Here is a 24,296-nt window from a genome sequence, read left to right on the forward strand (position 1 = left end):
GTTATTGCTGATCTTTCAACTATTGAGGCGAAAAGTTGTGTCTGCTGGCAAATTTGCAGAGCATTATTGAATATTGACTCATTCATGTATGTCTGGTCACAATCTTTTCAAAAAAGGCCAAAATTCTCAAAAGTAGTCATAGAAAGAAGTAAAGAACATAAATAAGGGTACGAAGCTTCTTTCTCAACAAGACTGAAAAGGAAAAACACTTGGTGACCTTCAAATACATTTCAAAACAGTATGTCGTCAAAAGATTCCCATCACAATTTTTACGTTTAAATTTAAAAAGTTTTCATATCCAGACTGATTTACTGTAATCATTGGCAATCTAAATGAATAACAGAACAAAATCCTGCCGTGTCAAGCACTGCAAAGGAAACTAAATGATCAGAAACAAGAATAGATGGATACACTGTACCATATATTCCCAGGGGAATATCATTTTAATATTCTTGGATGTCCTTAAATGCCCCTCATATATTGGCATATTGGCATGAAAATGCATGTATAGGGTTGCAACAAATATGATGTATATTTTCCCATAACGAGAATATATAAATATTTTCAATTAAAATAATGGAATTAGCACACAAATGATTTAATGTTTTACAAATAGGATTTTGACATAATTTTAAATAAGATGAATAAGCATTAAATATATGCATCTTTGAAATTCCCCCCACTATCCTTGCCTAATGTAGGGAACTAGAGACTGTTACAATGCCGGTTACCATAGTTAAAATATAACTATAGTTAGGTTTTTGACTGTGGCAAAAAAATATTATAAAATTAGAATTTATAAGGAATTGCCATGCTATAAATACTAGATACATCCTAATGCATTTTTTTGCTTATTTTACAGGGCATATCTTTCTCCTGCTCAGGGTTAAAGGGATTTCAGTTTTTCACAAAGAAGCACTCGAAAGTTGGGTTTTTTAATATATGAGGGTGATCTCGGCGGTGTAAGCGGGCGCAAAATCAGAATTGTGATTAAAGCTTATCAATGGCATTACTGCACATCAAATCGCCGATAACAGGTAAATTTTTGTATCCCTCTTTACATTAACTCTCTGTTAGAATGGATTATCGTCGCTATTATTGCTGTACGGTTATGAAGTTTGCTGGTGATATATATTATCTAGGGTTTAAAGTCAAAGACACTCAAATTGGGCATATTCAACGTAAAATCTATAATGTTGCGCAGACCTGGTTGAATTTTAAAATAAAGATAGTAGATTTGCATCCTTAAGATACTCTTCAAAGAATGTTGGCTAAAAACACACTCTTCAATGAACTTATTTATTTGAGATGTTTATTTGATCCTTTTCCTTGATACTTTGTTCATTGGAACAGAAGAATGACCGAGCGTTCGCTTCAAACAGAAGCAAGCTCTGAATTGTATCCCAAATATAAAGCAAATCAACAAAAACTGTTGTTTTTATCCCACATTTTGAAAATTGACCATACTTAAAGTTTTTCCTTGCAGTAAAACATGCAAGTTAAGATTTTAATTCATCAAAAAGTGTTTAGTTTGATCGTTCTATAGTTTGTGATTGAACGGCATCCAGGAAGTAAAAAATCCATGCAGAATCTGTTATGATTGTTGAAATTTAGTAGTAGTAGTCGAATAATATGTGTTTACTTGATCATTTAGCGGTTCCATAGTGCTTTTGTATCAATGAACGAAAGAAGCATTGCACATAATTTTGGTGTTAATTGATCATTGTTTATGTTATTCAACTGATTAAAAGGCCTTTGGTCATACAGCTAAAGGTTTTAATTGATTACAAAGGGTTTGGTTTGGTTGTTCTATAGTTTGAAATTGATAGGAATCCAGATGTGAAAATCCATGGGAAATCTCTCATCATGAAATGTGTTATGATTATTGTCGAAATTCAGTGTTTTATGGCTGAATATGTTAAATATCTAGTTTACCTGATCATTTAGTCATTTACATAATGGCTCTGCATTTATGAATCAAAAGAAGCATTAGACATATAACATATGTTAGTTTTCTTTAATTGTTATTTTTGTTATTCAATCGATTAAATGGACTTTGTTCCATCGTCTGTTTAATTTTTCTTTCCTTTGTTGCTGCTAAAGTGGGTCTATTTATTTTATTTATTAGGCTTCTATATTTGAAGAAAGTACTTCTATTCTGCATGTGGAATTTTGGTCACTTTGAGCAACAAATTAGCAAGCATGGAATGCAATAGAGATGATGCCCTTAGGGCTAAGGAACTTGCAGAGAAGAAGTTTTTAGAGATGGACCTTGCTGGTGCCAAAAGACTTGCCTTGAAAGCTCAAGAGTTATATCCAGGTCTTGATGGTCTTTCTCAACTGCTGGCAACTCTTGAGGTGTATGCCTCTGCTGAGAAAAGAATAAATGGAGAAATTGATTGGTACAAGGTCCTTGGAGTGGATCCCTCGGCTGATGATGAAACAATTCGAAGGCATTATAGGAAAATGGCTCTTACTCTGCACCCTGATAAAAACAAATCGGTTGGTTCTGATGGGGCTTTTAAACTTATCTCTCAGGCATGGAGTTTGTTTTCTGATAAAGGCAAGAGAATGTTCTATGACCAAAGATGCAACTTAAGGGGTTCATTTCAAGAAGTTTCAAATGGGAAGCCTTCTGTACCAGCAAGTCAAAATGGTTTCTTTAATATCTTCAATACTGCTAACTGGAAGGCTAGGGACCATACAACTGCCGTTCATCCAAATCCTACTCCAGCATCTCCTGTGCCATTGAAGCAATCGTTCTGGACCATTTGCAGTGCTTGCAGAACACAGTTTGAGTACCCTACAGTTTATCTCAACTGCAACCTTATGTGTAACTGTTGTCATAAGCCCTTTTTGGCCAGAGAGATACCACAACCACCTATATACCGCAATGCTTCGTGTGCAGAGACACAGACAAAGAAATTTAAATCAACAAGAATGGAAGAAAACAGTTATGTTTCTGGAAGGACACCAACTTCTTCCATTAACTCATTAGAACACTTATATCGGTCCAGACCTTTCACCATGCCTGCTGGTACTGCTAATGTTCTGAGATCAGCTTCTTCTACTGCTGAAGCTCCTAGTGATTTTGGGGTCACATCTAAGAATTTGAAGAGAGGACGTGAGGATACATCACCTCCTACCATGATGGGAAAAGCCCATTGTGGGAAAACTCATGCGACTGAGACAACTGCTTACAATCCAGCCTCTCAATCTCCTTCCTTTGGTTTAAATACAGTCCTCAAAGAAGATAGGCCAAGGAAAAAAAGGAGCATTGATGAACATAGAGATGATAGTGATAAAAGAGAGGCGGAAACCAAAACGGCATCTCAAACCAATGGAATAACGTTGGCTGGTGAATGTGGATTTTTGAAGGGTAATATAGGGACTGGAAGGGTTAACCCTGGAGGAAACTATAAACGTAATGGTATGAGAGATATGTCCCAGCAGAAACTAAAGATGGTGTTGATGGAAAAGGCTAGGAATGATATTCGTAGTAAGCTTAAAGAATTGAATTTTGCTTATGTGCCAAGGAAGATAGACAATTCAAAAACACCTGATAAGAAAGTCAAGGAAAAGGACAATGAAAGGTCTAGGAATGGTGTGGAAAAACCTCAAGGATTTGTTGATTCTGAGACCACAACCAAAAAGTCTTCCTCTGTTGATCCTGATATGTCTACTTTGAAAGTGGCTGATTCTCTATCTATGAGTGTTCCAGACCCAGACTTCCATAATTTTGATAATGACCGAACAGAGAAGTCATTTCAGGAGAACCAGGTCTGGGCTGCTTATGATGATGACGATGGCATGCCTCGCTACTATGCTATGATTCATAGTGTGATATCCCGCAAACCATTCAAAATGAGGATGAGTTGGCTTAACTCTAAAAGCAATGATGAATTGGCCCCAATAAAGTGGGTCAGTTATGGGTTTCCAAAGACTTCTGGGGACTTCTGGATAGGCAAGCATGAATTGAATGGCTCACTTAATTCCTTCTCTCACAGGGTAAAGTGGACCAAAGGCACTAGAGGGGTGATACAAATATATCCCAAGAAGGGTGATGTTTGGGCTTTATATAGAAATTGGTCCCTTGAATGGAATGAACTCACTCCCGATGAAATTGTACAAAAATATGACATGGTGGAAGTGCTTGAAGACTACAATGAGGAGAAAGGTGTGAATGTTGTTCCACTTGTTAAAGTTGCTGGTTTCAAGACAGTATTTCGCCGGCATGCAGATTCAAGGAAGATCAAGAATGTTCCAAGAGAGGAGATGTTTCGTTTCTCACACCAGGTTCCATGCTACTCACTTACTGGTCAAGATGGTCATAATGCCCCTCCAGGTTGCTTGGAGCTTGATCCTGCTTCTGTGCCTATGGAACTTCTTCAGGTAGTAACAGAAGATCTGGAGACAGTAACAACAGTTGAAAATTCTTCAGAAGATAGATTGGGGGTTAGAGAGATTCCGAGGGATGGTGATTTGATCGAGAGCTGCCAGCTGACTAAGGAAGGAGACATTCCAGAAAAGGTGATGGCTGAAACAATGAGAAAGGAGAGCAGGCTGGAGAACTTGATTGTATATAGGCGGAAACGAGTAAGGGAAAAGAGAGTGATTCAAGTGGCAAGTAATTGCTAATTACTGAACTGACTTGAGGAGATTCATAGTTCCATTGATAGTCAGAAAGTTGCAAAGATAGAAGTTTATTTGACAAATCGTTAGATTACAATAACCAATTCTATGTAAATCAATGATTTGAACTTTCTATATTCTTTATTTGCTTTTTGCTTCTAGTGGAGAAAACAAAGGAGGATTTAGATACAGGTTTAGAGATTGATAAAGCAGCTTTTTCTATCTGCATATTAGTTGTGGAGTTGCCCTTGAGACTAATTTGAGATGAATGTGTGGCTTGAGGGCAGTCTAGAAAGCTGATGTACATGACTTACCCTTGCTTTCATCAATCAAGATTCAGTTGCGGGACTTTACCTTTTCTTTTCTGATAGTTCTTAGACAATCCACTGCTTACCCTATCTTTATCATTGGTCAAATCCTGCACGTATACTACAGATTTCTTGTTACTTTCCTAAATCATAATACTTCATAACTTTCTTGGATGTCGTGATTAAGTTTCATTATCAATCTATCATTGTCTCCTATCTTTTCTCTCTAATTCACACTTGCTCAAAAGCTGCTACTTTTGCTATATCAGTTAGGCTGAGTTCGCCCCTGGAAGATGGTTACTTGATTGACACTAAGCCTTTTCTTTTTTCCAGTTTGAGGGAATTGCAATATGGTTGTGGATTTTATTTTGTTTCAGTTTTGGAAGATCTAAATTTCAAAACCAACACACATGTATTAAAGAGATGTAAATGCTCCTGTGAAGTTTCATAGGTTAAGACAGTAGGGCAATAACAGTGATCACATTGGAAGCAAATACGTGGAACACTTGTTTGTTTCAAGTATCTAGGTGCTTGTTGGGCTGTTATTGTGGTGGTTTGGGTGTTTAACAAAAAGATACCCGAAAGAGATAGCAAAAGCTTTACTCAAATTGGCTTGGTTAGTGGATTTGTTTTATCATGACATCTGGTACTTGCATTTGCATGCCCCCTTGTTCTTATTACCTAAGCTAATTCACGTCAAAGCTATACATTTATTATCATCACAAATGTATTATATGCATGTGGTTTTGTGATGAATTAAAGATGTGAGTTGATGCGTGATGTCTGTGTTAGGAGCACAATGGCTGTATAAGGTGAACAGATGTACGATGTGCTTATAGGAAATGCCCTGGTTTAGTTCACAAGTGCTCTGCTGGTTGGTTCCCCTCCTCCAAGTTCTCATTAATCATTTAATTTAATAATTTGCTCTGAATCACCATTATTACTTTGTTTTATAATCACGTATTAGTAAGTACACGGTGATAAGTGATGATGGAGTTAAAATCCAACATCCCTGTTAAAAAACAACACTTTATTGATTTTTTTGGCCAATAAAAAAAGGCATTTTTTTGGCCCGAAAACAGGCCTAACAAATTATGCGTCCCTATTAATTTAATGTCAGCGTGTAATCTTTTCTTTATTGATTTGGCTCCCGAGGGTGCATTCAGAAAGGGAATAAATTATGCGTCCATATTGATGTAGTAATGCCATCAACATCAACTAGATATGTTTCTCCCATCTAAAAGGCTTTAATCCATTAGAGATACAGTGATGGTTTGTCTAAAATTAAAAAATCCTCTCTCTATTTAAAAATATAAGACATTTTAATTGAATCTCACCCTCAATAAAGTAGTTATTTAATTTCAAATTAACCTTATCTTTTTATATTTACCTTTACTAAACACCCTATAATAAATATAAAATCATTCATCAATAGGAATACTTTTGAAAAAAAAGACAATGATTATACATTGAAAGACTAAAAATACCTTATATTTTTTAATGGAGGGAATAAGTAATTTTTAAATAGTTTAAAAAATTTAAGAAAAGAAATTTATTTTATAAAAATTTTATAAAAAGAAAATATTATTTTATATTTGATTACAATAATTAAAAATAATTATTGGTTAGTTATTTAAAATTTTATGTTGTCTTCCTTATTTTGTTTTATAAATTGATTTGTTATTTTAAAATTTTATGATATTTTTGCATATCTCATCTTTTTAAAATATTTTATATCATATATCGTATTAGATTATTTTCAAAAACTACTCAAAGTAGCTCTTACAAATAATAAAAAAATTTAGAATCTAATTATTTTCAAAAATCTAAACAAACATTATAAAAATTCATAAAATAGGTTTTTTTTCCAAAAAAATAAGTTAATTTTTTTATAAAATAAGCTGAAACAAGTAGGCCTATAATAATTTAAAAATTATTAAAAGTCGTATCCGTACCACATTTTTTAAACATTTAATTTAAACATTTATGAAACAAATAAAGAAAAATTGAAAAAAAAATTAATACACACACAAATGACGCAAAAAGCCTAATAAAATGCTGTATTAAGAAAGATTTTAATAAGAGAAAGACTATGAATGCTCAATCCTCTGTGGGTGATATGCTAAACAGATAAATAGCTTGAATGCCTATCTATTTCATAATTTATACATGTTATATGTTGTAATTTGTTGATATCAACGTATCAATGTTAATTAATATCAAAAAAGAAATATAAAATTATAAAAATATATAATTTACAAGTAGTTTTATTGTTTATAAATAATAAATAATATAATTTTTTAGGTTTCATGTAAATTTTTTTAGGGTTAAAATGCATTTTTCTCATGTACTTTCTTATGAGGAATGCTAGGCACTTGTATTAATAAATGAGGTATTTTTTTTAATTATTTTCTTAAGAAGCAACATTCCCCCACAAATTAGAGCGTGCATGTTTGAAATAAAAAAATCTACAATTGAGATTAGAAATCAACTGAAATTAGTAAATTGATGTTAAAAAAAAGTTATTAATTGCAACATAATTTATGTTTGGATACATTTTTTTAAAAGTCAGTTAGATAAATTAAAATTTATTTGGATGATTTAATTCAAAACCTGGTTAAGATGTATCATGACAAAAATGAATACTCCCTTCGTTAAAAAATATAAGATATTTTTAATCAAATTTTACTGCCCAATAAAGTAGTTTCCTACTTTTAAACTAACCCTATCTTTTTATATTTGTCCTTATTAAATGCCCTACAATAAATTTAAAGTCATTCACTAATTAGGGCACTTTTGGGGAAAAAAAAGCAATGATTACACCTCGAAAGACTAAAAATACTTTATGTTTTTTAACATCCAACTCTTTAAAAAATGCCTTACATTTTTGAATGGAGAGAGTATGGGTTTTGTTATATACATTTTTGTGACTAATTTGATTTTTTTAGAAAAATATTAAACTTAAAATTATAGTTTTTTTAAAAAAAGTAGATTAAAAATATAAATACATTCATAAATCAAAAAATCTTAATTTTTAAAAAGATAGAATTAAATGATGAAATTCAAAATATTCAATTAGGAAAAGCTAAAATAGATTCATAAATTACAAAATATTTAATTTATATGATATATAATTTGATCTTAGATTGCAAACTTCGGTTCATTCTAATCTTTTTTGATAAGATTTTATCATGCTTATTTTAATATTAAACTTTCCTCCTTATTATATTTTCTCTCTCTATTTAATGTTTCATAAATAAAATTATATTAAATAGAGGGTATTTTTAGAATTTATATTTATGTTTTAAAAGAATAATATTATAGAGTATATTTGATGAATTTTATTGATATATATAATTTTATTTAAAATTATCTTATAAATGGAGAAATTAGAAATCGTAAAATATTAAATTATAAAAATTAACATAAATTAATAAATTATAATTATAATTAAATATGAAATAATGAAAAACAATCAACTTGTCTCTCATCCATACCTATGCTTCCTCTTTTCTTTCTCTTAATTTTTTTTAATCGCGCTTTACATAATTCATTGTCAAAAGGATAAGAAGCTGCTTGTTCTTCACCCCTTATTATCTCCCTCTCCCCACCACCAAATAATCTTTCCCACCCCTTCTTGCCTGCATCTCCTTCCTACCAACAACACATCCGTCATCTCCCTCTCTACTTTAAGGGATAAAGGAAATCAACCAATATGGAGCAAACATGATAACCCTTAACCTTCATAAATAGTGGTTGCAGTTAGCGACGGCAATACTGGAGGTGGCAATTGATGCTTATTGAAGTAAAGATTGTGAGATTAGGTGATGTGAGAGTATCATGAGAGGAATCTAATAACAAATGCACCACCAACATTCTTAACACGCGTCAAAAAGCTCCCACATTTGGCTTCAACATCGACGCTCATTCTGCTTTTAATGTTGGTTTGGAATTTTTTCACCTAAATAAGATTTTAGATCTTATAATGAGCTTTTTATCCTTTAAATAAGGTTTGGATCTCTCCAAACCTTAGTTAGAGGGTAATCCAAACACATACTTAGCTGTGAACTCATATATTATCTGATGACATAGTAGTGATAGGTAGGATTCGTTTGAAATTTTACCCCTTTGTTAACTCTGCAATGTGGCTTATCTTTATCTTTAAAAGTGAGAAGTCCTTCATGATAGCTTTGAGCTCAACATACAAGAATCGTTTTGGGTCACCAGCAAAAAAGAACTTGAGTCTGGTAGCCATTTTTTGGGGTCGATTATCACTATAGTTGCTAGTAAGAAAAGCATTACTTTGCACAATCATCTTGCCGAGGGCGTCTATGCTTATCAATGGGCATAGGATGTTATAGTAATTGGCAAAGGTGGAATAGAGAGTTAGATTTATGAAATTGATGAATTTGAAGAGTTTGTTTTTCAAATGAAGCTCAATTCCTGTGACATTTTAGTTCAGGAGAGTGGTGTTCATTGGACTAGTGAAGCTATTCTAGTCTCCAAAAATAAAGTTACCATGGTCACTTAGGTTGAGAAAGGGTAATGTGGAATTATAAGTAGACGAAGCATTTACCAAAAAGGTATTATTGAAAAGAAGCTTACCTTTAGAGGTGATGATGAGGAAAGCAAGGCTAGTGATCAGTAAATGAAGTTCACAGACCATATGTATTTAGGAAAATTTAACCTAAAATTAGCTAAGTAAATTAGGGTAATTAAGTAAATTTATGTGGTGTGCAGTTACAGAATGCTAACAGATATTTTGGGTTGTGATTTTGTAACAATCCTCACCCCACCCCACTGGGGGTCTTTTGGACTAAGCCAACCCACCTCACAACAGCAAAGCCAGCTTTCCTACTGATATTATTATGGTTATTCCTCACCCCACCCTCATAGGGGTCTTTTAGAGCCTTCGTAGACCTAAACCTCTAACCTCTATCACTTTAAAGAAGTTGAGGCTAAGTCTCAAACCTGTGGTTATTTATATTTTTCAGGTTCTGGCATTAGTGGTTCAAAGGAAAAAGACATAGGCTGAGTTGACACCTTTTAATAAAGCTTTTATAAGAATTTGGTGTAATGAATTTGTAGATTATTAGTTACGAACTTATGTATAAATTGCCTTAGGATTCAAAACATGTGTATAATGTGGTGAATATTATATTTTCTTGATTTTAGGTCCAAGCCCTGTGTATATGTGTGAATATGATGAAACGATAATGTGGACTAGTAGATGGAGTGTATTGTATGAAGATATGATAAACGTGTGAAATTTAAGTTAAATTTGGCCTCGTATGAGTTTGAGAACGAAAGATGAAAATTGGCTCAAGTTGTGTGATATGGGCAGTTTTTAAGCCAAATCTGTATATGTGTATTATAATGCCCATGTGATTGATCAACTAAGTGTGCATTGTCCATTTAGACGTGGTTAAGGCCTAAAAAATGACTAATGACATATGATTTTAAATTGAGATGCTCGAGTGGCAAATTTTGACTTAAAACGGTCAAAATACACTTGGGTGTCTAACTTTTAAACGGGATATCGGATTAAAACGAAATCAGTGTCATTAGTTAGGATATGAGACAAGTATTGTGTGGGTGCTTAAACACCCCAATCATACATTAGATATGAAAACGGTGCATATCCAAAGTTCATACTCAAATCTGCAATATGACAACAAATTCAGGTATATGCGTCGCAGAACATGTATCTGTATGCCACGATACAGAGAGTCACATTGTGGTCTCTGTGCCACATGCTGCGATGCATGTGGCATGAGTCACAGCGCACAGTCTTAAATTTGACTTGATAATATTGAAATGCACATGTTTTCTTATTAACCTGAAAGTACTACTGCACAATGCTCCTGTTATGTAATATTTTATTATTCATATATTTATTATTATATGATTTTGGAAATATTTTCTCAGGATCCCAAAGTTTTCAAAATAATGATTTTGGAATGATTAGTAAGATAAGTAGAAGGTTGTATGGTAATGTCAATGAGGGCATTACATGTGTGATATAACCTATAATGGTTTAAGTTTTACAACTTGTCATTTTACGCATGAGTATTACAGTGTTCCATGTGTGAATTGTCTTCTCGAATGGTTTAGGTTTGTAACAAGTCATTCCATATGTGATAGTTTGTTGGTTCCACACGAGTTTTAACACACAGATTTGGCTTTGACATTCTGCTAGCCAAATCACACATGAGAACCTAAGGGTTACATATGAGTTTTGTCACACAGAATAAGTTGCATATTCTTACCTTCTAAAACACACATGAGACACCTTAAGGTTTATGCTTGAATTGTTACATATGCATGTCTAGATAGCTCCATTTCATGCATGAAACTTCTGGTTGCACACAAGAAATGTCACCAATGGCTAGAAACACTGTTCTAACTATTTGTTAACTGTCAAAACTATATATGTGATACAATTCAAGTCTAAAACTAGAATTCTAATTTTTTGAGAGAATTATTAATTATTTGAGCATTCTAAAAAGCTTTTAAATTGTGCATAAATGTTTAGCATTCATTTATGATTTTTAATAAAATTTATGAAGAAGCTCTCACAAGTTTATATGCTTTCATTTGTAATCTATTTACTCTTCAAGAGAGTTTTTCTGTGAAAGTTTTATTCTTCAATTAAAATATTAGAAAATTATTTTTTAAGTGATTGTAGCAACTTGCTGAATTGTAGCAAAGTTTGTTATTGAATTAAGATAAGTAAAGTCTTAAGAATTATACTGTAGTAGCAAGCACCTAATGAAGCTTGCGAGTTTAGTTGGAAATTTCAAGTGTGATCTTGAGGATTGGATGTAGGCCAAGTTTGGCTGAACCAAGATAAATCTCATGTGTATTATTTCTTTCTTTCTTGCTCAAGTTTTTTTCACTCTTTAAGCTTTCAAGAAATTTTTAGTGTTATCCAATTCACCCCCTCTTGGATGCCAGCCTATCCAATATATATATATATATATATAACTACTTTATTCCTTTCAAGCATATTATTTTTTGTTGAGTTATAATTGGATTGTGGAAATAAATTTTTATGGTAGTTTAATTTTTGTCAAGTGTCCTTGGTTGCTTTAGAAATTGAAAATAATATGATTTGAACTTTTCAAGCATGCGTGTGTATTTTGAATTTTTTGTGAATGTGATGCATTTATAGGAAGTATAAGATAATATATGTTTGTGGTGGATGTATTAGAGATCTTATCGTTATTTTGGCTATATGATAAGCCGCCGTTAAGGGTCCCATAGTTACCATTTCTTGTTAGGTCCCTTTCCCTTAAGTTAAGATTGTTGGACATTAGGCAACTCCTTTTTAAAAAAGGGATTTTAGTCTTGTAGGCAATGCACTTTTGATGAGTGTATCCTCAAGCTAAACTTTTGCTAGTGAGATGGGGTGGATGAGCGGCATAAGGGGGATCGAGGATGACATCATTGTTTTATGATTATTTTTTATATACTTTTAACTTGTAAAAATAATATTTCCTTTTGTGAATTGATTTTGTAAAGATATTATCTATGTAAATTCATGTTGCAAAATGAGATTTTGAATTGGTTTGTTGGAATATTTAGAATTCTTATTTGCTACAAAAACGTTAGATCTCATTTTTTATTTCTTACAATTTTTAGTGAGGGTTTTGATAGATTATAAGGGAAAGCGTTAGAGAATTGAGTGATGAATCAATTGTTTTATAGGTATTGCAAATGTTCCATTTACACTCTGTTTATTGCCATGACTTGAGAGTGTGTATTTATGTTACTATTTTATTGATTTTGAAATGTTCAATAAATTTTGGTATTTTAGGTCCTTTGAAATTATTTAAAAATTTATTTTATTTGATTTTGAGCTAAGCCCTCTTCTTTTTACCGTAGTTGTTTTATTAGGATCCCAGTGTCTAATGCAAGTTTTTATTTTTAATATATAATAAATTTTGCTTTATAAAAATAAGAGTGTTACATATGTAGCATAAGGACTGCATTTGTCTTTGATTTTACATAGTCTAGTCAAGTGCCTCAAGAATGTCTTCGGTGGTGATGTTGAGTTCTAGGCAATGAAGAAAGTGATTATGAAGATGAAAGTGAGTCATCATTTAAAGATGAAGATGAGCGACATGGGAGGGTCAACAAAGGGTCAAATCCATGTTAGATTCTACTTGCCTTGCCATGTCATCAAATAACATTTGAGTTCATGGCTAATTCATTGAGGGAATTTTGCTCCTTAAGAAAATAATTTAAAGAAAAAATGTTCCACTTTTCAATAAAAGGTTCCAAAAGCCTCTCAGAAGAAAGCACATGGGAAAAATAATACACCTTAACCTAATTTTTTTATTCATGTGACATTTCTCCACATGTTTCATTGAATTTTATGTAACTTTCCTTTCAATTTTTTCAATGGGAAAATGTCAATTAGGCCCCACAAGCATGCTAATAGCATGCAAGGTTCAATAGATTATGAAACTCTTCTATAAGTCTAAAGATCTTAACTACAGTTAATTTTTTAGACAAATTATTAAAATGCCCTTGTTTTAGAAAGGGGTTAATGCTTCGACATCGATAGGTAGCCAATGCTTTAGATAGGGGCCAAGGATTTAGAGTTTGAATCCATGACCCTTTATTGTCCAAAATATAGGAGACTATTGAACTAATAAGCCTATTAAGTTATATAGTGTAAAATAATATACATGCCATAACTTTTAGGGTTAAATGGTAATTTAAACCTTAAATTATAAACTTAGAGGGGATTTGAACTCTGAACTTATACTTAGTATATTTTGAATTCTGAACAATTAAATTTGAAATAATTTAGCTCCCATTATTAATTCCAAATTAATCTCGATTACTTTAAGTATTGTAAGGCCCACATTTTCTCTCACCCACTCCATTTACTTTGCCCACATTTTCTGTCACCACTCTGGTATTTTATTCTCACTCCATCATTTACTCTTCTCAAGTCATGGCAAATGCATTTGCAACACCTCTCAAACTTGTTTGAAAAGTGTTGTAGAGCTTTCCACAACTAAGCTTATAAAACTCATGTTGTGCAACCATGACACTTAGGTATTGGGTTGGGAAGCAACCTTCAAGAGAAGGGACTTGCTTCGAGTTTCTCTGTCCATGCCTCTAGACTAATATGGAACTTTATTTAAGAGGGTTTACCTAAACCTTAAACACAATTTATGTCTATGTGGTCATTGTCATTGAAATGTTTGCCATTGAGGTGTAAGTTGATCCTAAAGGAGATGGTTATAATTTCACAAAGAAAGGAAATAAAAGGATGGGAAAAAGAGTCATCTCTCCAATACAACCCAAATACAACATGTAAGAAAAATTATAAATTTGTCCTAATTGGAAACCATGAGGTAGGTAAAAGAGCCATCCCTCTAATCCATGGTGACTTCATTTCTTCGGTCTTAATCTAGATTTTCTAGCAATGATAAAGAAAAAGAAAATGGGGCCAATGCTTAAAGTAACGACATTTAGTCCAAATTAATGTCGCCCCATATTTAATTGTCTAGGCTTCAAAATAAACCAAATTCAAGTTTAGAGTTCAAATTATCCTTAGGCCTATATTTTAGGATCCACATTACCATTTAACCCTAACTTTTATTTCCAAAACATTTTCATCGGTTATTATAAATTATGGACGAGTTACTGTTAATATCAAAAAAATCACTTGTCCATATTCGGCATGGCTTGTTGATGTTTAAAAAAAATTGTCAATTTTCAAATATTAATTTGTTCAATATTTTACAACTTGTTCGTTCAACTTTGATGAGTTACCAATACCATGTTAAATATAATATATATATATATATATATGTATATATGTATGTATGCATATGCATGTATATATGTATGTATGATATAAAATTATTTTCAAACATTTTCATGGGCTTTTGTCAATTATGAACAAATTACTGTTAATATCCAAACAATTACTCGTTAACATTCAAACATTACTTGTTAATATTTTTAAAAAATTGTTAATTTTTAGATACTAACTTGTTCGATTTTTTACAACTTATTTCCTCGACATTAACAAGCTATCAATATTATGTTAACTAAAAAATTGTAATAAAATTTCCATGTATTTTTATCAATAATACTTGGTTATTTTTATGAGATTTTGTTAACTATGGATGGATCACTATTAAGTTTTGAAAATTGAATTGTTATTGTTAATATTAAAGGACAAGTTGTAAAAAATAAAATAAGTTGGTCTTTGAAAATTATTTTTTTAATTATTAACAAGTGATATTTAAAAATTGACAAATAAATGTTCGGATGTTAGCAACTCGTCCATACTAGACAATTTTTTTTCAAGATGCTTGAAAAAATAAATTTATTATATATATATATATATATATATATTATTTTGTCTAATGTTGATAACTTGCCAATAAAGTGATTACAATTTGCATTTTTAGAGCTATTTTCTGGTTAAAAAATAGGATTAAATAAGTAAAATTACATAATATAAAATATAAGTTAGGCATAAATATTATAAGTGTTATATCCCTTTTTTAAATATTTATTAAAATATTAGTTATTTTTAGTTTTTAAATTTGCTTTTACAGTTTTACTTTTTATATTTGTCTATTTTAATGTTTTGTTTTTATTATTTTATATTATTAATCTTTATATTTTTATTTAATTATTTTGCCTTATTTGATTAGTTGAATTATAAAAACCGTGACCTATTAGCTTTTCAAATTCGACGTCTAATCTGACTTTCAAAATATTAATACCTAGGTGGCATATATATATATTTAACAAAATTCTATTTAAGAATTTTTTGGGTAATAGTGTAAAAGAAAAGCAAGTAATTTCTTTCAAATTGATTCCAGTTTAAGCCCAACTTAAAGGCCCGACTTGGGTCTGCAAGTCAAACTTACGTCGTTCGCTTAAAATGGAGCTACAATTTTACTTGCACGTCTTGACCTATCTCCGATGCTGTTCTCTCCAGCCCTCTCGCTGATTCTTCTCCCACATGTATTATCCCTCCGTTTCACCTCCAATTATAGGTTTCCTTATTCCTTTGTGCGCGCGCGACACACCCAAATCTCTCTTTTGATCTAATCTTTTTATTCATATTGGGTGTTTAATCATGGGTCGAAAAGATATGAGGTTTAATTTTAAATAACTATTAATATAATGAATCAAATCAACAAGCAACAATAACAATAACAATGAGTCTTTTGTTATTAGTATGTTGATGATTGACTGATATTATATATATATATATATATATATATATATTTGATAAATAAGACATAGAAGAATATTAGGAAAAAAACTGATAATCCCTTGTTCTCTCGTGTGAATTAGGTTGGATGGAACATAGAATGAACGAGCGCTTGGGGGGGGCGATGGTTGTCGGTGCAGCACGTGTAGCCGGCAACTGAGAGAGTTGACGGAGAAGAGGGAATCGTTGCAGGCGGTGACAGCGGTACCGGAGGCGAGAAAAAGTCCGTGGCCAGGACCAGTATTTGGTTGAGAGCGAATTGGGAGAGCCAGGGGCGAGGGAGCTTGGTAAGACTTTGACGTAGAAGAGGTCATCGGCGCCGGAGGTGACAGCGGTGACGGAGGCGATCGAAATTTGGCGGGTTTGAGTGCGTTGGAGGGTGAAATTTTTGCCTTCAAGGTTCGGATTCTATACACCTTGATCTCTCTTTTGATCTAACCTTTTATTGGTATGATGGTTTTTCTCTTTGGCTATTACATTTGTGTGGAGCAAAGATTTTCGTTTTGGTTAGAATGGACAATTTGCTGATCTATTGGCTGTGCGAATTTGTTGTGCTTCTTTGCAAATATTTTTGTCAATCTGTGAAAATGCTGAGAATGTACAATTTTTCTTGATTAGTCTATGCAAATACTTTTTATGTTCAGTGTATGCAAATAAATTTTTAATCTGTTCCGCTACTTCATGGGCAGCTCCGCAGATTTACCTCCCTCTCCTTTCCTGGACCCAGCTTTACCCCCACCCCTGGCACGAAACATCTCTCCTTTTGAAGGAAGCCTTCTGTCCTAGCTGCTGCCCTGTTCTCTCGCTTTGCAGAACCTAATGGGCGAGCACTGTTGTCTCTTCCTTTACCAATCGGTTCCCTAGTAGGAGCTTTTCTTTTTGGGTCCAGAATATAACTTATATAAGGGAGAAGTGAAAGGATCTCTTCATTTTTGGAAATTTTGCTGAAACAAAAACATGGCTAAGGGGTACAACCAACTGAACCCTCCTCTCATAGTTTTTCCTATCTTTTGAGGTTTAAATAACAGTTTACAGTTCCTTGAACGAAGTATAACCCATTGAAAGCAGCAGGGAGTGGTGCTTTGTGGCTTGAGATATATTTTCTGCCTGTTTAGTGATTGCTTTCATTTATCAGTGATCTCATGTGTTGTAAGAATTATGGAGATTGAGCACCTATTGAGGAAAAAATGGTAGAAAATCGGTTGAGATGGTTTGGGCATGTACAAAGAAGATCAAGGGAGGCACCAGTGAGAAGAATAGAACATATAACTTTGAGTCCGATTAAGAGGGGTAGAGGAAGGCTTAAGAGAACACTCTTGGAAGTTGTTGAACGCAATCTCTTAATTAATAATATTCCTAAAAGCTTGATAAATGATAGAGTACAATGGCGTCTTGCAATCCATGTAGCCGACTCCACCTAGTGGGATAAAGGCTTGTTGTTGTTGTTGTTGACTATTTAAGAGCAAATAAATTATGACACGAAAGAGAACAAGAAAATTTGTAAAACTACCATGTAACCTGATTACTTGAAAGACAGTTGAGGTCATGAAGGGTATTAATCTTTAACATGGAATTCTTTTTTAAGAATAAAGATATATTTAACGATTGATTGTGTGATGCACATACTTTTTATTATTATTTTTGTCCAGACCTTGGAGTCAGCACTCTATTGTGCATGTAGGGTTAAGAAATGATGTGGTTTTGACTTTCAGCATCTATTTTCTGGTTAAAATGCCAATGAACTGCCACCGAAGTTTCTTGTTGTCCTGTGGACTATTTAGTGCTGTGCTTTTGCCAAATGGAATTCCCTAAATTTTAAAAGTTGAATTCCAAACTATACTCTCCCACATCTGCGTTCTACCTTTATTTTTAAGTTTTAAAGGCTGAATTCCTTGTTTCTGCTCTGGATGTTGGTACAGGAATATTATTATTTGCTGTTTCTGTTCTTTGCCTCTTTGGTATTATTGATAGGTAGGATAAACCAATTTAATTGCTTATAAATTGTGATTTAAAGCTTATATACAAGAATAGGAAGCGCTGATACAAGAAAGAGGGGATATCCGTATTGAATATGCGTTCAATTTGATTTGCGTGCTACTTTGGCATTGTTATCATGCTTTCTTTTTGTTCAAAACATTTCAAAATGTGCCAAAACAACTCTAGTTTATACTGGATCTTAATGATGTGAATGGAAGTGATGATTTGCATTTAATTTGATTTAGAAGCTTTAGTTTTAACTTGTTTTATAATTTTATTTTGTTTATTATAGACATCTTATTTTACATTGGAAATACTTGTTTTAGATTTGATCCTTTTTTTTTTTTGCGTTTAATTGTTGTGTACTTTTCATGTGTTCATTTACTGAATACACCCACAGTCCCACACCCTACATGCTTGAATCTTAAATTCTTTAAAATTATTTTATCTTATGTATTATATCATGTCATACTCAGTGCATGCCTTATATACGTACTTCTTTGGTTGGTGAGTTATGGTTAAATACTTTTTCTTGTTCAAATAATTATATTGAGTATTTTCCTTATATACTAGATATATATACGTATTTTATATCTTATATTTCAAATTATTATTAAATTGGTATTAAAAGTATTATAATTGGATACACTTTTTGATTCATCATTCCAAATTTGGTTTCCAATAATTTGACAACTAAGGTCCATCATATCCGGACAAGCAAAAGCTGCAACATTTACATTGGAACATTACTGTTATGGGCACCATTCACTTGAATTGGTGAATAATTATAGATTGAAATGGGTAAGCTTCCTGTATGAGAATACTTGCATTGCAACATTCTTGTCACCTGTGATGGATTTTTCCCAAAAGATTTGGAAGAAGGAACTTAGAAAAGAAGGAACATCTATCGGAGATAAAGATGGATGTCCTCATGGGATCCAGAACCAGTATGAAGAATATTTTGCTAACTATGCATTATCTTGAGCAAGTTGGAGCCCCGTGGGTGCCCCTTTTGCATTGCTTTTCTCCATGTAGCCTCTCAATAAGTAGTCCACTGCTGTTGTTCTCCTTGAAATAAGTGACGTTTATTACCATGCCCTAATGAACCCTATCAATCAGAAAAGGATTGACAATTAGATTCTGAGTTCTGTTCCACGAAAGCATCATTTCTCAACACCACTGCTATGTTTTACATAACCCCTGGCTCTTGGTTAGATAAGGCTAAGGCCTCATTCTTTGGACCATCATCTAATTTTTTTTTTTTTTTTTAATGTTGTCGGGAAAACCAAGTTATTAGATATAATTTATGGTGTGGGAGATAGTTTTATGTGATTGAGATTTGAAACTCTGGGTTGTGCACGCTAGGCATTGTTAAGTTATTGAATGTAAGTTGTTTATATCAATCTCATCTGTCAATGGTAGTACCTTCTGGAGTTCAAAAGCTTGTATTTGTTCCTCTCCGTTTCTCATCATCTTCCCCCCTCACTGGACACTGATTATATCCCTTTCATGACTTATCAGACTCTGGAATGTAAGATTTTGGAGTTCAAAACATATATCCTTTTCCTTGCAGTAAGATTTTCCTCTGGAAGCTAGTGTGCTTGGCCTTCTGTATAGTATGGAGCAAGAAGGAAAGGACACTGAGAATCCTCCAGATGTATCTTCTACACCTGAGTTACTGGAAAAGGATGACAACAGGAAGGATGCTGAATCATCAGAGAAAAATCACGGCAAGAAGGATGCAGAGTCATCAGAAAAGGATGACTGCAAGAAGGATGCAGAATCATCAGACATGGATAACAACACGAAGGATGCAGAGTCGTCAGAAAAGGATAGCAGCAAGAAGGATGTAGAGTCGTCTGAAAAAGATAGCAGTAAGAAGGGGGCAGAGTCATCAGAAAAAGTTAACAAAATGAGCGATGAAGAGATTGCACCTGAAGGAACTAGTGAACCAGATTCCAGTGACAAGAATACCTCACAACAGTTAAAGGTCCAACCTAGAACTGTGAAGAAGTCTCCAGCTGGGAGATTCAAGACCAAAAAGACTAAAGGTGCTCTAGGGGATACAGGGAATATGGAGCAACAAGAAAGTAGGAAGGATGCTGAGAAATCTTCTGATGTGTCTTTTAGATCTGAGTCCTTAGAAAATGTTAACAGCAAGAAAGATGCAGAGTTGTCAGAAAAGGATAACAGCAAGGATGCAGAGTCATCAGAAGTGGATAACAGCAAGAAGGATGTTCAGTCATCAGAAAAGGATAACAGCAAGAAGGATGCATGTTCATCTGAAAAAGATAACAGTAAGAAGGATACAGAGTCGTCAAAAAAGGATAATAAAATGAAGGATGCAGAGATTACACCTGAAGGAACTAGTAAACCAGGATCATGTGACAAGATTACCCCACAACAGTTAAAGGCCCGACCTAAAATTTTGAAGAAGTCTCCGGCTGCGAGATCAAAGACCAGGAAGACTAAAGGTGCTCAAGGGGACACAGGGAATGTGGAGCAAGAAGAAAGTAGGAAGGATGCTGGGAATTCTCCAGATGTGTCTTTTAAGTCCGAGTCTTCAGAAAATGTTAACAGCAAGAAGGATTCAGAGTTGTTAGAAAAGGATAACAGCAAGGATGCAGAGTCATCAGAAAAGGATAATAGCAAGAAGGATGCAGAGTCTTCGGAAAAGGATAACAGCAAGATGGATGCATTTTTATCAGAAACGGATGACAGCAAAAAGGATGCATGTTCATCAGAAAAAGATAACAGTAAGAAGGATACAGAGTCATCAAAAAAGGATAATAAAATGAAGGATGCAGAGATTACACCTGAAGGAACTAGTAAACCAGGATCATGTGACAAGATTACCCCACAACAGTTAAAGGCCCGACCTAAAATTTTGAAGAAGTCTCCGGCTGCGAGATCAAAGACCAGAAAGACTAAAGGTGCTCAAGGGGACACAGGGAATGTGGAGCAAGAAGAAAGTAGGAAGGATGCTGAGAATTCTCCAGATGTGTCTTTTAAGTCTGAGTCTTCAGAAAATGTGAACAGCAAGAAGGATTCAGAGTTGTTAGAAAAGGATAACAGCAAGGATGCAGAGTCATCAGAAAAGGATAATAGCAAGAAGGATGCAGAGTCTTCGGAAAAGGATAACAGCAAGATGGATGCATTTTTATCAGAAACGGATGACAGCAAGAAGGATGCATTTTCATCTGAAAAAGATAACAGTAAGAAGCATATAGGGTCGCTAGAAAAAGATAACAAAATGAACGATGCAGAGGTTATACCCGAAGGAACTAGTAATCCAGGTTCATGTGACAAGAATACCCCACAACAGTTAAAGGCTCAACCTAAAATTTTGAAGAAGTCTCCAGCTGCGAGATCAAAGACCAGAAAGAATAAAGGTGCTCAAGGGGACACAGGGAATGTGGAGCAAGAAGAAAGTAGGAAGGATGCTGAGAATTCTCCAGATGTGTCTTTTAAGTTTGGGTCTTCAGAAAATGTTAACAGCAAGAAGGGTGCAGATTCATCAGAAAAAGATAGCATGAAGGATGCCGAGAATTCCTCTAGAGGATCTAGTCGACCAGGGTCAAGTGACAAGAATGACCCTCAATCATTAAAGGCTAAACCAAAAATTACCAAGAAGTCTCTGGTTAGTGGATTTAAGACCAGAATGAGTAAAGGTGTTCAAGGAGAAACTGGCAATATGGGGCAAGAAGAAAGCAGGAAGGACACTGAAAATTCTCTGAATATGTCTCCTGATTTGTCAAAAGTAGATAAAATCAAGAAAGATACAGAGTCATCAGAAACAGACTACATCAAGGATGCAGAGAATGCCCCCAATGAATCTAATCAACCAGAGGCAAGTGACAAGAATTCCCCACGACCATTAAGGGCCAAATCTAAAATTGTCAAGAAGTCTCAGGTTGGTGGATCTGGGGCCAAAAAGATTAATGGCGTTCAAGGGGACACTACAAATAAGGAGCAAGAAGAAAGGAGGAAAGACAGTGAGCATCCACCAAATGTGTCTTCTAGATCTGAGCCATCAGACAAAGAAAAGAAGGATGCTGAGAATCCTCCTGTAGGATCTAGCAAAATTGAGTCAAGTGACAAGAATACCCCACGATCATTAAAGGCCAACCCTAAAATTGTGAAGAAATCTCAGGCCAGTAAATTCAAGACCAATAAGAATAAAGTTGCTCAGAAGATTTGGGAAAAACAAAGGAGGAAGAATAAGAAATTGTTGGGAAACTCTGATAAAAGAATTTCACAAGGCATCGGGCAGAAGAGAATTCCTGATAAACTGCCTGAGAAGAGCCATAGGGATGAGAGCAATAAGGTGGACAGGCAGAATAGGAACAATGGTGACAAAATGCTTGGCAAGAAGAATAAAGGGAAACATGCAGATTTAACTATGGGTGCCATGAGTAAAAAGAGTAAAGGTAGGGATGGTGGAATTAGAAAGATTCAATCAAATGAGAAAAACAGAGAAAAGCTTGGTGGCTTAATCTTTATGTGCAATGCAAAGACTAAACCCGATTGTTTCCGTTATCATGTCATGGGTGTTTCAGCTGGTAAAAAAGATGTTGTTTTTGGAATCAAGCCAGGGCTGAAGCTTTTTCTGTATGATTTTGATCTTAAGCTGTTGTATGGGATCTACAAGGCAACATCTTCTGGTGGCATGAAACTTGAAACGAGAGCTTTTGAGGGTTTGTTTCCTGCTCAGGTTACCTTTTCCCTCCCCTGTTTATTTTGTTGCCTGGTTTTAGCTGAGATTCTTGTCTTCATTGTACGAAGTTGAGATTTACGTGCTGATGGTTCAAACCTTTTAGGTGCGATTCTCCGTTGACAAGGATTGTTATCCACTACCTGAGAGCATTTTCAAAAGGGCTATTAAGGAAAACTATAATGAAAAGAATAAGTTCAAAACAGAACTTACTGTCAGACAAGTGAGATTCAAATATTGCCTCTGTTTTGGTTTCTACCATTTTGTTGAATTCTCGTCTTTGATTATATTCAAATGTTATGATTCAGGTTAGGAAGCTAACGGAGCTATTCCGACCACTAGAAGTTCATTCTACTTTGCGCTCTGCCCGCTCCCCTCCAAAGGTGATTGTCAGGGACAGGGAAGTTCGTGATGTTGCAAGGGGATCAAGGCCACATTCCTACATGGAAAGACCTGCCAGAGAATATTTTGCCAATAGCCATGTCAGTAGTTATAATGTGCTTCCTGATGAAAGAGATCACCGGATTGGACGGAGAGAGGAAGTTACCAACCGAATTGAACGTAGAGAGGAAGCTCCTCGTGATTTATTTCTTACTGAAAGGGACTATCGAGCGTATGGTTTGCAAGGAGATAGAAGTGTTGTAAATCCTCCATCTCATGTGCATCCTAGGTTGGATCGTTATGAGAGAGATTATGAAAGGGATCACCGTCAACACCTGGGCCCTATCTACAGGGACAATGTCCCTGTACATGCTGAAACACTTCGCCCTGATCCTCCTTATTTGGATGAGATCAAATATCAAGCCTACAGTCGTGGTGCAAGACTTGACTTTGCAAATGATCCATATCATCATGCCTATCACCACGGTAGTTCGTCAAGGGACTCGTATATACCACCACCACTGAGCAGAGAGGAAATCCGTTCAAGTTCATATTTGACAGGTGAAAGAACCTTGGCTAGGGCTGAAGACCTTCGGAGGAGAGAAACTGGTCAAGATAGGCGATACTCGACTTTTGCTGCTGAAGCTGTGTCAGAATATAACAGGACTCAGCACTACAATGGGTCCAGGCGAGAGAACGCGCCAATCCCAGTTTCATCTCGTTATTCCTTCGCTGGCCCTTCCTATTCATATCGCTAACTTGAATGTGCATATTTACTTTGTCAAGATTTTCTGAAGATTATTTTCCTTGATATTCAGTACCTGTTTTGTTTCTTTGAAGATTATTGTCCTTGAAAACATTGTAGCAGTCTTAAAGATTTACTGTCAATTAGACTCGCCAAGAATCTTGTTTGTATCACTGGCTTCTTCGGTGGCTGTGAATTTTGGGAGTTTAGTCAAGGAAGATACTTGGCAACAGTGTAGTATGTGCTGGACCTTAGTTTGACCAGCTCTACTCTAAATCA

At 34.3% G+C, this 24,296-nt stretch overlaps 2 protein-coding genes across 5 annotated transcripts; both read left to right on the forward strand.

Annotated features, from left to right (window-relative positions):
• The first annotated feature begins 873 nt into the window (after nt 1–873).
• On the forward strand, nt 874–5,095 carry LOC129308256 (uncharacterized). Its single transcript, XM_054949318.1, has 2 exons — nt 874–1,037; nt 2,129–5,095. Exon 2 carries the CDS (start codon nt 2,203–2,205, stop codon nt 4,636–4,638), a length of 2,436 nt encoding a protein of 811 aa, XP_054805293.1. The 5' UTR covers nt 874–1,037; nt 2,129–2,202; the 3' UTR covers nt 4,639–5,095.
• A 10,744-nt stretch (nt 5,096–15,839) lies between these two features.
• On the forward strand, nt 15,840–24,249 carry LOC129309219 (uncharacterized). 4 transcript variants are annotated; one of them, XM_054950662.1, is made up of 5 exons: nt 15,840–15,947; nt 16,284–16,599; nt 19,751–22,891; nt 22,998–23,114; nt 23,200–24,249. In XM_054950662.1, exons 3-5 carry the CDS (start codon nt 19,796–19,798, stop codon nt 24,028–24,030), a joined length of 4,044 nt encoding a protein of 1,347 aa, XP_054806637.1. In that variant the 5' UTR covers nt 15,840–15,947; nt 16,284–16,599; nt 19,751–19,795; the 3' UTR covers nt 24,031–24,249. The 4 variants fall into 4 exon arrangements, 3 of the variants coding, with proteins under 3 accessions (XP_054806637.1, XP_054806638.1, XP_054806635.1); XR_008592872.1 differs by having other exon boundaries at nt 15,896–16,082; nt 19,751–22,874; nt 23,200–23,342; XM_054950663.1 differs by having other exon boundaries at nt 15,903–16,082; nt 19,699–22,891.
• Nucleotides 24,250–24,296: the final 47 nt, after the last annotated feature.

This window comes from Prosopis cineraria, unplaced genomic scaffold (assembly GCF_029017545.1).
Source record: "Prosopis cineraria cultivar Desert tree isolate PC_DT_omini unplaced genomic scaffold, ASM2901754v1 PC4, whole genome shotgun sequence".
Lineage (NCBI taxonomy): Eukaryota > Viridiplantae > Streptophyta > Magnoliopsida > Fabales > Fabaceae > Prosopis > Prosopis cineraria.